At 35.9% G+C, this 19,331-nt stretch overlaps 1 protein-coding gene across 1 annotated transcript in view; it reads left to right on the forward strand.

The window, feature by feature from the left end:
• LOC145999204 (meiosis inhibitor protein 1-like) overlaps positions 1 to 16,999 on the forward strand; it is a 242,625-nt gene extending 225,626 nt beyond the window's left edge. The window contains exons 20-22 of the mRNA XM_083136137.1: positions 9,232 to 9,450; positions 11,710 to 12,096; positions 16,812 to 16,999. Of these exons, the coding sequence (XP_082992263.1) occupies positions 9,232 to 9,450; positions 11,710 to 12,096; positions 16,812 to 16,850 (645 nt within the window). The 3' untranslated portion in view covers positions 16,851 to 16,999. The remainder of the gene's footprint in view (positions 1 to 9,231; positions 9,451 to 11,709; positions 12,097 to 16,811) is intronic.
• Positions 17,000 to 19,331: the final 2,332 nt, after the last annotated feature.

The raw sequence follows: 19,331 nt of genomic DNA on the forward strand, positions 1-19,331 counted from the left end.
CTCAATGGGTTAGGGTAAATTTATATTATGTAAATAGGAGAATCCACTTCACAGCAGAATCGTTGCTAGATTTTTGGGGCAAAAAATTGCTTGAAGTACTTTTAACATATATTGTTATTTGTCTAAAACACTCAAGAAATTAAGTACATTATTATGTATTTATGAAATTCTGTCAATCGGAATTTGTTTTACTGGAACTTTTCTTCTTTTCTACTTGTAATTGTCTTGAACATAAATACACAGTGGTGTGACCGTACAACAGACAACTTTCACAGTGTGCAGAGGACATCAAGGCCAAAAAATTCAATGCTATGAGCCATTGATAATGGCATTTTCTATCCCACATCCCCATTTAATAGCTTCTTGGTTGCCAGCGGCATTTATTTTTACTGTCGAATAAGATTCTAAAAGCGATAATACATCGTAGAAACAATATTAAGCCAACAGACACACTGCCAGGGTGAAGTCACTTAGCCTTTCCCTTAGATAATTTATTTACATGGTTCGCACTGACTCCAAAGTCCTGGACAACTGGAGGAGTCAGGAAAACAAGGCTAGGACTGAGGTCATTGGAAATGTTAAGAATAAAAAAGCTTTCAAAACCTGGAAATGTCAGGGGAATTAAATGATTCTTGCTTGGCAAAATTTGTAATCGGAATCACATTTTGTTTTATCTTCCTTTTTGGTTAATATATCTTATAAAAAGGCTCTTTCATTCTATTTTTCATTTATTTTAGAAAAATGTTCAACAAACATGATTCATTTGATTAACTTACAAAGTTGAAGTGTAACGCTTATTTTTTTAGCATGATAAATGATCACACAGTTATGTAAAATACATATAAAAGTCAGGAACTTTACTTTTCGTAGGCTATTTGAATTGTTTGCATTATACGCACATGTAGTCTACCCCTTTCATACAATTTTTTTTCGCTCTCTGACAGAAACAAATGTCAATCAACTGCAAATATTTGTCACGTGGTTGCATACATGCTGTTCTTCAACATTTCGTAATAAAATGAGCAAATTTCTCTACCCACCCTCCCCTATACAGCCCGACATACATACATACATACATACATACATACATATACATACATAGATATATATATATAGATAGATGGATAGATATGCAGCGTATAATATGAGAGAAAATTTATTTAAAATTTGCCTATGGTCTGCTCAACCCCTCAACAAAATCCTGGATACGGGCCTGTGGCACGGTGTAATGTACTTATGTACACTGGGAACTACTAGTAGATACAGTTACTCGAAATACATAACTGATTACAGTGGTGGCGATTGGGTTCCAAAACCGAAGGGGGGGGGGGGGGACAAGGGACTAAAACTGGGTGGCAAGACAGTATATTTCCCTTTGTAGATAAGATTTAGCATAGTGCCAGTTGCAAAAGTGGGGTGACTGCCCACCTCGCCCCCCTTAATAGCCGCTACTGCTGATTACCTTCAAACACTAATGTTTTGGCAAGTGATAAATTTTCAATTCTTGGGCTGTAATCTGTGTCAGTCCTACAATAATTAAATACGAGTATTAAATACTCTACACGTCAGAGTGAGATGGTTTCTGTGTTCACTGTTGCCTTGTATCATGTGGCCCAGGGATTAATTCCCAGTAGAGGTACATTGGGATCCATGAGCATTACCGTGCAAATTGTCCATGACTATTTTCATTAATTGTTCTCTTACTTTCTATGTGTTTTTAAGCGACGAATTTTTATGTATGCTTGTGCAGAAGTTGTCAACATCTTTTTTTTTTAATTCTTAAAGCTCTTATTGGGTCAAATAAAGTGCACAAACATGGTGATGGACAATTTGCATGGTAATACTCATGGATCCCACTGTACATAGCATAGTTGTTCAGAACCCACATGAAACTGTACTTGAAGTCGCGATTAGCATATCTGACCATAAAGTAGACTTAAAACACACTTCTCAGTCGTCAGCGTCTACTAGATGCTTAGGAATAAATATGCAAATGTTTGTTTAGGTTTACATGGCCTCCCGATCACGCACCCGGAGCCTTTAGTTTCAGAACGACCCAGTATAATTTGTTTGCAGTGAGGAGTGAAATGTAGTCAGCTCACAACTTTAAGGATAAATTTACAGAACATGGACATCTTGTTTATGAGCAGAAGCCTAAGTAGCTTCAAGTATTTGTAAGTTCTTTCATAGGGGAGCTATGTTCGCGTTGCGACTTCACAGACAGAAATCTGTGACTTTGATGCCATCATGCAAATTCCCTTCCCATCTACATCAACGGTCAACAGTTCCCAATTTTTGGGAACGAAGGGGAGGCTTTGTGATTGAATATTGTGCATTTTTTGTGTGATATAAATATCTGTATCATCTAAAGTAGTATGGAGTGTGTAAGGGATGATTTCAGTATCTGTCAATTAACACTTCAAGATGTACAAAAATGCAGTATTTGCATGATATTTATAAATTTTATGTAACTTTAAGACCTCCCCCTCCCCCCCCCCCCGCATACATAATTTACCTTCATTAACTAGATGTTATTTTTTTAAAAAATGGACTTGATTTACAAAGCCCCCCTGGAGATCAATTCTATCTACGGGCCTGGGATAGTTCATATGGTATTGTGTAGTATCAGAGACTGTTTATATCGAAGAGCACCTGGGTGATATTCGAAAGAAAGAGGACAAAACAAACATGCCATTACGCCCTGACTAGGCAGTCATAAAAATACTAAAATACTACTTTCTTCTTACTTCTTCTCTTCGTCTTGGTTTTCTTCTTTCAGTGACTATGACTGGCATAATGGCATGAGCGACATCTATACAAGATGAGATGAGACTTATCGCCGTCTCGTCTCGTCTCGTGAATCAGGATGGTCATCTCGTCTCTTCTCGAGTTGCAAACGGTTGCCCCGTCCTCATTCTCGTCTCGACACATCCGTTTACCTTCAGGTTAACGTTAAACAATAACCCAGATTCATGTACAGACATGGACACTTCTGGACTCCGATTCCATTGCATTGTTGCAACCCAGAAGTGTCCGTGACTGTCCAACCACTCGGAGTAGTAGTTCAGTCTGCTATTGTCCTTCGTTCTATTCTCCTCGAAGGGTCTAATTTCGTTCTTGGCTCGATTTGCACCTACCTTCGTGATGGAGTGGTTAGCATAACGCACTACGACGCCGTGGGAGACGGTTTCAAATCCCGGCCTGGGCGTGGATGTTCTTTGTGAGTGAATTTCATCATATCGTTCATCCTCATCTTCGCGATTAGCCAAAAGTGTGAGAAGAGAGAAGTATAATAAACCAAATCAATCAATCAATCGTTGTGTTAGCAGTCTCGGTCCCTTTTCTAATTATGAGAAGAGATGGACTTCTTTCTTCTCAACACAAGCTCCTCATGATATTACTTTCAAGGAAGAAAGAAATTAAGGTGGGATTAATTTGGTGACATCTGTGGCTGTTGTGCATTAGCAGCTTGGGAGAGAGTCATGACTCCAGAAGCAGCCAATCAACAAGTGAGCTGCTGAGGTCATCTCAACCCTGCACCTATCGCTTACACTCTTGCTCACGCTCCACACTGTTGGTAGACTCGCTAGCCAGAAGAGCACACTCCACTGACCACAAAGTGCACAGATTAATCCAATGTGGAGATTTCAATTCAGGAAGTGTGGAACATACCGCATGACAGAGGGAAAGCAACTATTACTTCGAAAGCCTCATCATCACAATATATTAAAGAAAAGAGTTGTATTTAGGGCTTGGTATATGAGGGTCGTCTTCAAACTTCGAGAGATTTTTTTATTTTTACGTAAAAATTTCATGTTTTTAAGGCCAGATAAAACAATTAGAGCACCGAAAGTCATACTTACTAAACCACTGACATTATGAAATAGACTGAAAAGCTTTTTTAACCATACGACAGTAAATTTCTAGCCTAACCTGGGTCAATAGAGAAATAAAAGATAGTCACCATTAGAGATAGTTAATGAAATTGCCTTAGCTAACAAAGAAGCCCACACTGTGATGGATGTTAAAGAATATTCAAATCTTCGTCGCTACAAAGGATATTGGGTTTAATACCTTCTGAACAGTGCTGAGTGGGAACAGTTCTTCTAAAAATTGCAAGAAAGTACTATAAACCCAATGTCTGTGTGTCTAGTACATAATACAGTGTACTCACCCTATCTTCTGTTGCCCTTACGTATGCAGATACAGATAAACTTCCTTCCTGCAGCAAGTTTACCTAAGGACGCTTTCACTAACAATTCAAAATCATGTTAAAAAACTATTTGTTAATGTACACAAAGGAGCACTAGTTATGTCATAAATTACACATTTTTTCCTGCACAATTAACAAATCTAACAATATCTTCGCAGACAGTGTTTAATTTTACACATATAGTTATTTGCTGCTTAAGATTGTTGCAAGCGCATGTAGTATTTAGTGCATGGATTTTTAACAATTCATACGTACAGTCAACGGCAATGATAATAGTAGGCAAATTGTCCATCACTATTTGCATTGCTATTCATTCCACATCCTGCGTTGTTTTAAGGAATGGAATTTTGTTGATGCAAAGCAGATGTCGTCTGCCTATTGGCGTTTTTATTTCAATTCATGATCATTACATTGTGGAAAACAGACTGAATGAAAATGGTGGTGGACAATTCGCCTACCATTTCTTTTGCCGTTGGGTGTACGAAGTTTCAACACATAATAGGCTATTCATATATATAACTACACAATTTGGTCATTGTCTTTAACCAAGAAGAGACTAATCGTCCACGCATACTGGTAATTTGCTACAAAATGCAAAATATATGGTGCGAATTAAGCTTTCTACTCAGATGCCCAATCAGTGGCATATTTCTCATCTTATTTCGGGAGCTGGGCATTTTGGGGGTATGCAAGTTTGTGTTACCAGTCGGTAAACTAAGTACCTTGTTCTAACCTCGGTCTTAACATCTTACCATAACATTTACACTAATTTTGAAATGCTTAGTTTATTTCATTCAAAGAAAACCCCAAACTCATCTATAAAAGGAGTTATCAAACTCGTAACACCGAAAAGTTGACCACATTTATATTGCCAAGTTCAAACTATGTACATCTAACCTATCTACAAATTTCTTTAGAACACTTGCATGTAAAATATCAACACCATGCCTTGAAAACTGAAGTGGGAAACAGCTTGCTGTTGTCTCGACTCGGTGAGGTTGGTCAGTTGCAGAATGGTGTCCTTCTTTAATCCAGAAGGCTGCACACTTTTCGGCAGGGAAATCTTTGATGACTAGACCGTTAATGAATACACGATTTTTCAGTTGTTTGTTACACAGTTAAGTAATTATATATTGTTTGTTACACAGTTAAGAAATTATATATTGTTTGTTACACAGTTAATAAATTATATAGAGTCACTCGGGGAAATATGCCAATCGGGGTTAAATGTCCATCCCCTTGTATCTCGCGCAACGTTAATGTTATGGCAACACTGTGACTCTTGTTTGAAAGCGCCCTCCATGGTGAGATGAGGCAGCAGGTTTGGAGCTTGTGAAAAGAATCTGAAACCATCCAGGGTTAATTTCATGAGATAAGAAGACAATTTTTGATGTAATAATTTTTTGGGCGTTGCTGTATTAAAAATGTGCAATGATATTCCCAAGAGAGAAAGAAACTGAATTATATTTAGTGTAAAGATCAAGAGTCCATGTAACATATCTGCAAAGTGAAACTGCCGCATAGTGCTCAGAGTTGCCAACCCAGTGATACAATTTTCTCCCTGTAGCTGTGGGGTGATATGCCCACAGAAATTAAGTACAATATGCCCATGGGCATTATTAGGAGAAGAAAGGACTACAATGTGACTGGATCCAGTGTATTCGTTGTACGTAGTATGTGGATGCATGAAATATGTATCAAATTCACGTCCATGTGTCCAACCAAAGTGCAATGCTTTTTCTCCCAAATGTAAACAGTAAAAGAAGCTATGATAAATTCAAAATAAATGTTGTTAGAAACGCTATGCTTGTCTGTACAAATGATGTTCTGTTTACGAAACAAACGTTAATAATCTTCCAGTTAATGCTGTGTATTATTTTCCTTTAAATATGCCATGTCAAGTATTACAACAGTTGTTTCTTGTATTGGGCATTTTACCCCTAATGGGTGGGCATTTTACCCTGAACACAGGGTGATTTGCCGAAATTGTCATTCATGTCTTCATTTTTCTATGGTTCTTTTGCAATAAGACTTACAGTAATAAAACTTATAGGTAACAATAGCAAAACATGTAGCTTTCATTTGACATCATTTTCATTGCGACACTTCTTCATTGCGTGAAGCTATAAACTGTCAAAAAAAAAAAAAAAAAGTTGGACATATTCCGCCGAGTGACTCTACTTCATTTCAATTCCATTTTCTTTGAGGGGGATAAAAACGTCCCTGGCAGGAATAAAAATAATTTTCTTTGCAGAGGATAATATTTGGGGGGAGGAATCTACGGCATTCCCCTCCACGTTAATTCACACGCTGGTAAGTACATTTAAGTAAGTAATTTAAAACAGCTATATTGCACCAGTAAAGTGGAATAGTCCATTGTAACGTGAACCGTGGTAGGTACTCAAGGTCATCAGTATACACACTTAATTTATTTTCATGATCCTTGCTATGTAACTGTTGATCGGAGCCGGGATAATTCTAACTGGAACATCCTGTAGAAGAGAAACAGAGCGAGAGAATAAAGAATGAAATGAGGCAGAAAATAAGAAGGGAAAATGTGTAGGTATATAATGAAACGATCGAGGATTCAGCTCAGTAATACAAACGTGAACAATGAGATACTGAGACTGAGGAAAAAACACGTCAGTGTTGCTAGACCTATTGATTTCTCGGGAGAATTCCTTAATAAACTATTGCTATGGAACCTTCAACGGCCTGCTCAAAAACACGTTTCCTGCTCATCTTACTTGAACATGGGGGGGAGAGGTAGAGTGGAACTCCACTCAGCCATGAAAAGTGCTGTTTGAACTGTGAAATTATGCCAAACGATACTCAATTGTGCTAGAACATTATTATTTTATTACTATTACTACATTACTATTTTTAGATGGTTGTATTTTATCCCACCCGAAAATCTATTTCTATTTTAGTTATTTTATGTCGCTTTTGTGCCTCTACGGGTAAGTACGACAATATGGATGAATGAAAAACTGATGAAATGGATGAAGTGACACAAAAACAGTGAAATGTCCTTGCCTTACTAGGTAGAAACACTGACTTCGTAGCGTGGGCAAATTATTTTATACATGTATATGTGTGTGTGTGGGGGGGGGGGGGGCGGAATGTACATTTTATTGACTATTTAGGATTATAAAGAGCTCCCATTTAACCGAAAGGTTAGCATTCTCACCTCTGGTGTGACAGTGGTATCACACTTGATAACTACGCAGACCTAATAACGTTGGTGTTCAGCATCATGAGGACAGTTTTGGAGCTACTATTAGCAAGAAAACCAGAAAAAAATTGATGCACCGACGACACAATTTATTACATTAAATGGATTATATTAAACTAAATTATGGTTAGAAACAATATCACCAAAATTTCCCCATTGAAATAATTAGAAATTTAATTTGTCCTATAACCTTATCCACTTCAAGAGCTCTGGTCTTCAAAATGATGTTGCACCATGTAATGGAGTGAAGTTTAGCTTATTTAATATTATAAACATAACATTCCTAATAGTTACAAGTCACACACTTTCCATTTGCATCATGCCATATCAGCCATTTGGATTTGATTAAACTAAACACACTAAGTTCTGTGGCACAACATCCCTTTGAGGGTGATGGCCTGCCAAGTGGCTTTCCATTGGGTCATGTGCAGAGATAATCTTTTCTCATCACAGCCCTTCACACACTTTCTATACCAGAGTTCACTACTTCTTTTCAAATAGATCTCCAATTGCTCTCACGATGCTTGGTTAACACTATAATTTATGAGCTCCCACCAAGGTCAAACCTTGGACTAATTGTACCGAAGGCAAAAGTGCTAACCAATCGGCAACATGGGAGCCCAATCTGATTTGACACAATATGTAATTAATTGTACTTGGGTCTTCTCTCAGTTACAGAGTCTAATGGTTTGTGACAAAGATTTTGTTTATAAATAAAATAAAGTGAATAAAATTTTGAAGTTATGTTGGCATTATAGTCATCTCGATATGCATTAGTGTCACATGACCTAATATAATACAGGGGTGGAGTAGGAAGAGGTTCCCAGGAGGGTGATTTGCAGTGGCAAAGCAATGTATGTAGCCTGCAAACAGGTCTAATCTAATCTATTTGACTATTTAGGGATTTTATTACTTATAATTTCACTAAATAAAGTTTAATGCAAGAAAACTGAAATTCTAATTCTTATGATAATTATCACAAATTATCAGTACTCAATCTTAGCATGCAGTGATGAAAGCTACATCTGGTCTCATAACACTCTATTTTTGGCATGTTCCTTAAGTCTTAACGAAACAAATTAATTGAATGAAAATAACTGGCCTCGTGAACCTAGTGAAACTAGTTACTGTGCAGACTTAAGGAATCCTCTAGGTGAAAGCGTCAGTCACAGTGTTTTCTTTAGAAAGTTTCCACATGGAGTTCAGCAGAAGGCATGGCCTTCTGATAAAAATAAACTCGGCTGAAGACATCCATGATCATTTAAATTAACTTTTAAGAACAGTTAAGGCACCCTCATCTTGTGCATGTTCCTTCATATCGCCCTCTGTTCAAATAATACTATATTTTCTGAACTTGTGCAGTTTGAAGCCATCATGCATGTCCATGCAGATGTTTTCACTGATTCAGCCTCCCAGTCCGTGCATTTCATGCGAGAATGAACTTTATGCCTCACACGAAAATTGACTTAAGGAACTTCATAACAAACTTCACCATCTTCACGACGGGCTTGTGGAACGGGCAATGATCATAACTCATTTAACATGTTTAACTGCTCCTAGAAATCCTACAAATGTGTATAGTGGTAATTTATTTTACTCCTTTAGTAGGATTAAACATCTTGTATAAAGCTGTAATATGCTGAAAATTCATCTTCAGGGCTTCTAACTTCACTTTTAGATAGCGACTGCTTATAAAGGATGAGCCCCTCGCAAAAAAAATTCTGGCTACAGGCCTGATCTCACAATATATATGTTCGTTGTTGAAGTTAATCCCTTATTTCAGCCTGAGTCTTCCATCACTATAGAGGCAGTAATGCTTCTGAAAACCCTCAGAAGTGGAAACCATGAAGCAACAATTGGAGTTCTGCAATTGTTGAGAGTCCTCTTCGAAAACAAGATGAAATGCTCCTTCCTCAGGCTAAGATTTTCACATGGATCGTACATCATCACGTCAGGTTTCATCCAATCTCTATATAATCAGCTGCAAATGCTCTGTGTAAAGGTATGTCTTGCATTTGTGTTTCCATTTTTTATGTATTTTGTTACTTTTTGCCTCATAAGTCTAATCATTATTATGTGGATTACATAAAATTAATGAAGTGACCCCTCACAATGCAACATGTTGGCCCACAGCAAGATTCAAACCTGGGACTGTTGAAGGTGATATCATGAGTACACTGAGGCTGTATCTGAAAGGTTCATAAAGCAGGCTTGAAGTATGGTCTTCTCAAAAGTGATATCATGTAGTGCAGTTCAAATGTACCAATTAAATTAACATTTGATTCTGCAGCACATAGGACTCCACAATGCAAACTTGTTTGCTTCACTTGTGTGAAATCATGGAAGTGAAAGTCGGCCAGTTGTTTGTTCTAATTCTTCTGTTGTGTGGAAATGTAAATGCATGCATAAGAACTTTTAAAAATGATATGCGATTCCTATGGTGAAAAACAAGTGTTTATAAAGTGGGAAAACCAATGTGTTTTTAGTTTTTTATTTACCGACCGTATTAGGCTCTGCAGTCGAAGGGAACTTTTCTAACGATGGAAGCCGCCCCGGCGCCCACCCAGTGTCAAATAACATGGGTACCTGGGGAAACTTGGGGGGTAAAGGTGGTCAGGGGCGTGGTGCTGATCACATCACCCCCACTCACGACCGGATCAAGAAAGTGTGGGGTGTAACGCCCCACACTTTCTTGATCCGGTCGTGAGTGGGGGTGATGTGATCAGCATCACGCCCCTGACCGCCTTTACCCCCCAGGGTTTCCCCCAGGTACCCATGTTATTCGACGCTGGGTAGGCGCCGGGGCCGCTTCCACCGTTAGAAAAGTTCCCGGATTTGAACCGGCCGAAAAGGAGAGAAGTCAAAACCATGTAATCCTGTTGGTGGAAGATAATTATCAACCTGTTGTTATTTATTCCATGATCCATGTTGAAAAATAAGAAAAAGGAATTTCCTTTAAAATCTGGTCTCTAATAATAATATTATACTTCTTCCTTAATTTTCGTACTACTGGGTAAATTTATTTATGAGATATTATTATTGTTGTTGTTTTGTTGTTGTATCTATTAACATCACTTTTCACACATTTCTATGTGATTTCTGATATTATTTTTAATATTCCTTGTAGCTCATTATTATTTGTGTTAGATTTGGACAATAAATAAAATTAAAGTATAATTATAAATAACAGTTAGCATCAATATAATATCTATGTGATAATGACAGATTATAAATGTATGTTACTTAAGCTTTTATATTGGTACAATATTCACCAGTGACAAACTTTAAAACAGATATAAAAGGGTTTTCCAATAAGAATAATATGATTTTGAAATGAACTGGCAACTATGCTTCAAATGTTATAACTGTCACTAGTTATCATTTGTGTTTAGTATACTGTGACAATTCATCATGGCTAAATACACGCTTCAAGAACATTTGGTTATTATCCAAAAATTTTATGAAAATATATGAAAATATTGAACTTGAAACAGATCATAATTTTGGGCAAAAAATTATCTTCTCAGATGAAGCTCATTTCTGGTTAAGTGGATATGTTAACAAACAAAATTGTTGTTTTTGGTGGGAAAACAATCCAAAAGAGATTTACGAGAAGCCCTTGCATCTGATTGCATCCGTAAAAGGTCACTATGGTGTGGTTTATGGCATGGTGGCATCATCGGACCATTTTTTTTTCAAAATGAGGAAGGAAATGCAGTAACTGGTGAGTGGTACCGATTCATGTTAACAGATATTTTGTGGCCAAATTTAGATTAAATTGATTTGGAGGACATGTGGTTCCAACAAGATGGTGCTAATGCCACTATCGATGTAATGCAAGAATAGTTTGGTAAAAGGATAATTTCAAGAAATGCAACTTAGTTGGCCTCCAAGAAGTTATGATTTAACTCCTTTAGATTGCTTTTTGTGGAGTTATTTGAAATCTATAGTCTATGCAAACAGACCACAAACCCTTGATGCATTAAGATTGAACATCAAATGCTGCATTCATGACATTAGGCCCGAGTTATTGCACGAAGTCATCAAAAATTGGATTCATTGAATTTACTGTGCACGAAGTCGAGGTGGACACTTAAATGATGTGCTATTCAAAACATAATGTAATAAACTATGCTTCAAAATAATATAAAAAGTTTGGTTGTATCTGAAATAGTTTTTATTTTATTTCATTGTAAAATCATGTCATTCTTATTGGAACACCCTATATATAAAGTTAATTAATATCCTTTGACTTTTACAGGGTTTTCCAGAAGTAGAAATTGCATCTTGGAAATGTTTATTCAATGTATTCAACTATATCACCTCCAACTACAATGATGATACTATATATCAAATTGCACTTCACCCCTGGATGTGCAGGGTAGTCCATGTTTATGTAGTGACACATCCAGAATACGATTTCTGTCCTGAATTTGTTTTGTGTTTTGAAAAATGGGTTGATCTTCAAACGTCACTGCATAGCAGTAAGAGATACAAATGTCTGAAGGAATCCCAACTCATTTTAATTCAAACAAAGCGAGCCAGCTTAAGTATTTATGACCAATGCTTTTCTAAGTTAATGAAGCATTTGTCACGTGCTGAAGACAGTAACAGCAGTAAGAAAGTGATCATGGATATTATTCGTAAGGTGAGTAAGAACAAATGCACCATATATTTCTCTCTCTCTCTCTCTCTCTCTCTCTCTCTGCCTCCCTCTTAGGCTAGCTGCACACTCGATGATCTGACGCCAGGCCCGTGGCCAGAATTTTATTTGGGGGGGTAATCCCTTATCAGCACAGGCGTGGCCAAAAATATTTTTAGAGGGGGGTCAGACCATAAATAAAACTTGGTTAGTACAAATAATAATGACAATAATAATAGTTATTTTATGATAATAATTATTATAAGTTATTAAAATATACCAATTTCAATCCAATTTTTTGTTTACATAAATGGAAAGACTTTACTACTCAATCCACTGTATCAGTGAATATCTAACATTATTTTTCTTATATTTTTTCAGTTATTGTACTGAAAATCACAGTTATTGTATTTTGTTATTAAATTTTACACAATCGTTGAAAAAAAAGGCTTACTGGTAAATTTTACTCATAAAGTTTGTATTCTGTGACCTCTCACAAAGAAACTGTATGTTTTGGAAGCTGTGGATCCATTTACTATTATTAATAAATGGTAGAATATAAATATATAACCTGGTTCCTCTATTATACACTAAACGTTTTTCTGTGTGATGCAGTTTTTACTGTGGTTATAACTTTATTTCTGTTAATAACAATAAAAACAACATTTAAATTAGATATTTGTAGGATTTTGGGGGGGGCTTCAGCCCTCTTAGCCCTCCCTCTGGCTACGTACCTGTCTGACGTTACACAATGCAATGAATCATGATGGGACACAATGAAAGGAAACACAATGAGACACAATGCGATATGAAACAAGGAGTCATTTTGTTCATTACCTAAAACCTGATTGCAGATTTCGTCCATGTAAGGAGTAGGTCTAAGTCTGTCTTTTATAAATTGAGTTACGGGTATCATTATAACTGTTTACAGCAGAAAATATATCAATATAATGATGTGTATGTATTGAATTGAATCAACATATGTATATACTGCTTGCTACCTTGCACTGTGGTGATGTTTCTTGCAGGAGCCACAAGGGCTAATTGTCCCCGTTTCCAATCTGTAGTTAGAGGTCTGTAACTGAAAAGAATGTATTAACACATGGACAGATTGTTCTGTTGCAATTCGTTGCAAGGTGACTTAAGTCCCGGTGTGTGGCCTCTCATAAGAGACTAATGTTAAATTTTCTTTGAGACGATTTGTGACAAGAATGACTCATCGCATCATAGCATATTGGATCCAGTGTGTGGCTGGCCTTAGTCTCTCTCTCCCTCTCTTGTTAGTTTTTGGTTCTGGAAGAAATTTAGGTAATCACTGCATTGTACTAACGCGCAGCATCACAACCTTAGTTTATTGATTTATTTGTTTTTTATTTCTTTTCCAAGATTTTGTTCTCAGTCTAAACTCCATGGCAATACAGCGCTCTGAGAACCAGACTTTTACATTGGGTGAAGCACAGCCAGTGCATTGAGACCCATCACTGCTGTTTTCTGGCTTTTGAGGCCAAAGCCTGGTACTTCTTCTTTCCAATCAGCTCCCCAATTGTCCTCATGATGTAGGGTTGGCACCAAAATTTTGGGGCTTCTACAAGAGGTTGAACCTGAGACCACTTACATTAAAGACAAGAGTGCTCACCATTTGGCTCTGTGAGAGACCGTGTGCAGTCCCTTCCCAAAAATCTTTCACATCATCAAAGAGAAAAATGATTTTTTTTAAGATTCTCATTTTGAATAAAATTTTACCAATTTTATGCATGTTACTTCACTTGTCATATGAATAAATATTTAATCCATGTTAAATTTCAGTGACTCACTGCCACTAGTAACAAGGCTGTTCGTTTTAGGTTTAGTTTAGTGATCAACATTCTATGAAGTTTTTTTTTAACCCTAGACGACTAACCTGTTGTAATTTTTATGAGCTTGATTGTCAAAACTTGCTGCTTTGAACAAATATTTCTTTCCTGGACAATACCTTCCATGTACCTTCCTAACTATCTTAGAAAGAGTCTATACCAAACTACTGTCTTGATGGGTGTGGGGGGTGGTGTTGTAAATTTCACAAGGGGTTAGTGACTACGTATATTTTACTATTGCATTCTATGGGGTTTTGTTAGCACTGTGAGTCCAGGCGCAAGACTTAATTAATAAAAATAACATTAAATAAACAAAATCAGTAAATCATTCATAGTTATGGAGGTCCGGTGCTGATAAAATGAAAATAAAGACTTATAAAAACAAATTACAGTTGGACATAATTTCTTTTAATTGTGTTTTGAATTTAAAATCTAATTGATAATTATAAAAATATTTTACATTTTGTATATTTTTGCACTTTAATTATTGCAAAGAAGTAGATTAATTTGAATTTTTTTAAATTTTTTAAAATAAACTTTCTGATGTTTTATTTTAGACCCTAAATTTTGCATTTCCAGACCGTGTTAAGTAAGAACAATTGTAAATAAAAATATAAAAGTTAATGAGAAAATGAGGAAATTATATTTTTAGACTTGCAATACTACATATGAATAAAATAGTCATTTTTGGAAATCATAACTAGTTTTGTGGATACAGGAAACATACAGAACTATCGTAAAATTTATGATAGGTTAGTTAACACGTTCCTCCCAGTAAGGATTACTGTTCTAGGGTTAACTTTGTTATTATACAGGGTGACTGGTAATTTGATGTATTCCCTGAAAGGGGTTACAGTAGAGACAATTTGCAATAAATTTGACCATATGATACCCCGTCCGAAAATTAGTAGTTTTCGAGATAATCGAATTTCAATTGTTTTTTTAAAAAATGACAATTTTCCACATAAAAAGATGAATTGAGAAATAACTGCTCATTGTATGGAACTTATTTCAGCATTTTCTGATAGCTAACAAATAAGTGGTTTGTTAAAAAAAAAGTTTTCCCAAATAACAATCACATGTAAGTAAAGGGTGGGTCTAAACTTACAAGTGATGATAAAGAAATGCTCTCTTAGTTTACTTGGCAACGTATTAATAACAAAAATGGTATGACACGAAGCGTACAAATTACTTAAATTACTTCCTTGTGACATCTGCTATCCAACAAGGTACAAATGTTGCTAACATTCACATTTGTGTATAAGAAATAATACTTCATTCATCTTCATGTGAATGGAATCAATGAACAATACAATTAAAGAACATTACACGTCTTGCTCAAAGTGGGCACCTCCGTTACGAATGCAGGCACGCAGGTTTTTATGGACATTTGGTCTCTTAACTCGTGATGTGATGGTGTCCTTGATGTGTTGACCAGCTGTTAAGATCCTCTCCCTGAGCTCTTCTTGCGAGTTTACCGGTGTCTTGTCATGTGGCTCCAAATGTAAAAGTCGCAAGGCTTCAAATCGGGGGATCGAGCCGGCCAGGGAATCGGGCCACCTCGGCCAATCCATTTCTTTGGGTAATTTTCATCCAGCCACTGTTGCACGCCCACGCAGAAGTATGGATGGGGGTAATCAACAATCATTTGATCGAGCCATTTTTCCTGCCCTAAATCTTAAATGGCATCATTTATGAACATTTTTTGAGGAACGGAATGGCAATGTTGGAGGATGTGCCTCTAGCTACAAGACCTGACATGATTGATCAGCATGATGACTGCCCAGCTCGATACCCCGATCGATTTGACGCCTTCCGACTTTTACATTTGGAGCCACATGACAAGACACCGGTAAACTCGCAAGAAGAGCTCAGGGAGAGAATCTTAACAGCTGGTCAACACATCAAGGACACCATCACATCACGAGTTAGGAGACCAAATGTCCATAAAACCTGCGTGCCTGCATTCGTAACGGAGGTGCCCACTTTGAGCAAGACGTGTAATGTTCTTTAATTGTATTGTTCATTGATTCCATTCACATGAAGATGAATGAAGTATTATTTCTTATACACAAATGTGAATGTTAGCAACATTTGTACCTTGTTGGATAGCAGATGTCACAAGGAAGTAAGTTAAGTAATTTGTACGCTTCGTGTCATACCATTTTTGTTATTAATACGTTGCCAAGTAAACTAAGAGAGCATTTCTTTATCATCACTTGTAAGTTTAGACCCACCCGTTACTTACATGTGATTGTTATTTGGGAAAACTTTTTTTTTAACAAACCACTTATTTGTTAGCTATCAGAAAATGCTGAAATAAGTTCCATACAATGAGCAGTTATTTCTCAATTCATCTTTTTATGTGGAAAATTGTCATTTTTTAAAAATAATAATTGAAATTCGATTATCTCGAAAACTACTAATTTTCGGACGGGGTATCATATGGTCAAATTTATTGCAAATTGTCTCTACTGTAACCCCTTTCAGGGAATACATCAAATTACCAGTCACCCTGTATATGTAAATATAACATCCAGTCTGTAGTATACTTTAATATATTCTGGACACTATCACACAAATCTGATATTTTTGGTCAGCCACCCTCCGTTGCAGAGTGATCAACACAATGTTCTAGGAAGCCAGAGGTCCCAGGTTTGAGGCCTGGTCAAGGCATGGATGTGTTTAGCCCATCCTTGATTTCATCAGCATCAGTTAATTCTTCATCCTCATCATTGTAAAGATGAGAAGTAGAAAATAATAACTTAAATCAAATTTACAAATAACATAAGTGCATGTTAAAATGTTGTGTATCTTTACGAAATGTTAAGAAAATATGTGTAATAAAATCCCTCTATTTTCTTACAGCATAGATCATTTTTTGCACAGAATTCAGAAGATATATAACTTGATTCCAACATTCATTCCAACACTGCAATTTTACTTAAAGAAGAGATAGTTGTATTCATAATATGTATCAAGAATAATTTTTTGTATGTTTAATTATTTCATAATATTTTACTTATGGGACTTAAGTTCTCCTTACCATGCTTATTTTTTTATATATGCCACAAAGTATAATTTTGTTAATGTAAGTATTAACAATCAAAGTAACTACTAAGACCATAAAGTTTGTAGTTACTGTTGATTATTTATAGAAATAATTGTTCTAGTAAAAATATAGTGATGAGTATATGTATATATTAGTAAATTCCTTGCTGTATTTGTCTTTATTACCAACATATAGTTATTAAAGATGAATTTATAGTTTTCTTGTTAATTTCAATATAAAGTAGTTATTTTGAGTTTGGGATATATCACGTGTTCAAAGAAAAACTCTTACTTTATAATTTTTCTTTCTAATTTCAAGAAGTGGTGATTTTGAGTTGTGTATCAGTCATACTATCCTTATTAGAAAAACAAATTTGGAATAAATGACTATGAAGCAAAACATTTTGTAATTTTCATTTGTTGTAATAAAGTTATCAAATACATGTTCTTTTTATGATGTAAAATAGTGAACTTTTGATCAGTTTTTTTACAATTTTTAAAAGATCCCTGATTATTTACCATGTATTTATAAATAACGTAAACAGGTTGCTATGTAACAGGAGGATGCCATCCATTCTCGCCTTCAAGAGAGAAAGTAACCCTGTGAACACATATTGTTTTCATTTTGAAAATTGTTACAGCTATTCATGAAGATATGTAAATATTCACAATGCCTATGAACAGTGTGTACAATTAACAAGTGAATTACGACATAGAAATTATTAACAAGTGAATGTTTGAAATTCCTCTCATCCTTTAAGATATAATAGACTAAACTTAGCAAACCAAAGTTAATTTCCATCCTTGTCAGAGGTGAATGCTCCCTCACTTTGACAACATAATATTCATTGGTGATTTATTGATACTTAATTTTTTCCAACATTGCCTAAATTTTTTTTTTACCAAAGCCCGATTTATGGACATTTTGGCACTAAATTATCCTTATCCCCTTTAAAATAACCTTACCCACCAGATGGAAACTTTGTGGAAAAATCACCGAGCTTTGGAAACTTATTTGTCCAGTCAGTATGGTGTTTTGACTGCTATGTGGGAGACCTTGGTTCAATTTTCATGGGAAGTGATCTCAGGTGGCCATTTAAAGAATATTGATTGATTGATTTGGTGTTTTAAGTCCACTTTATGCACAGTGAGGCTAATTGGGACTGGATCTACAGTTTAAAGTAGGATCCGAACCACTATGTGCTTCCACCGGATTTTAAGAATATTGTCTCTGCATGAAATGGCTATGGAGTTTACTCAGCCTCTAATAAATGAGCACTGCGGTGAGGTGACTAGAGTATGCTGTTGATCACATCATCTCCAAAATTGGCCAAGATCATGAATGTGTTGGGATCTACTTGCACACCCTGTATGTGCCTTCACTTCACAGTTCAATGAGCACAAGGAACTTTACCTACCATGAGCCTTACTTTAGACTTTGAATGTTAAAAATGTGAAGACATTCATTGAGGAAATAATTTTCTGTCGAAAATACCATAGAATACATACATCAATTCTTGTCCAATTTGTCCAATTGCGTAATTGGTCTAACACCAACAAATTAAAAGCCACAAAATATATTACATTATGATACAATTTTGAGAATTGCTTCAAACTTTGTAACACTTGCACTAGAGTTTGAGTTTTTGTTTAAACTACACTTTACACACACAAAGACTAATCAGGACTGGCCCTACAGTTTAAATTGGGATCCGAACCACTATGTCTTCCACCGGGTATCGAACCTGGGACCGCTTCATTACAAGGCATACTCTCATTAGAGTATCAAAATTTGAATATATTATACTGGGTTATCCATTTGGGTATGAATAAAATAAAACATTAATAGAAACATAAATGTGATAGTAGGATGGTGTTTTTGTGCATGATACATGGGAGTTTTGCTGTAGTATGTTGGCAACAATGAAGTTTGAACTGATTCGTTATTATTTTCCTGTAGTTTACGGTTATTACAAGCATAAGAAAACAGTTTTTCTTTGTGACGTTTCAGGAGAACACACGCTCCTTTCATCAGACATTTATTTTCATTTTGACTAAAGATACAGTTATAACAATGGTTAGTAATTTTTAAACAAAAAGAATCTGTTATATAATGGATGTTCTCAATGTTACATTGTTGTAATACATCAGATATGTAGATGATGTGCTAATTATTGCTAAAAATGAGAACACCATCATGGACGTATTTAAATCGTTAAATGAATCACATCGTCGCATAAAATTCACTTGCGAACCCATGAATAACAATGTAATTTCTTTCCTTGATCTGCAAATTAAGACAACTGACTCAATAATTCAAACATCAGTCCATAGAAA

Source organism: Lepisma saccharinum, chromosome 15 (assembly GCF_977018435.1).
Source record: "Lepisma saccharinum chromosome 15, izLepSacc3.1, whole genome shotgun sequence".
Taxonomy (NCBI): Eukaryota; Metazoa; Arthropoda; class Insecta; order Zygentoma; family Lepismatidae; genus Lepisma; species Lepisma saccharinum.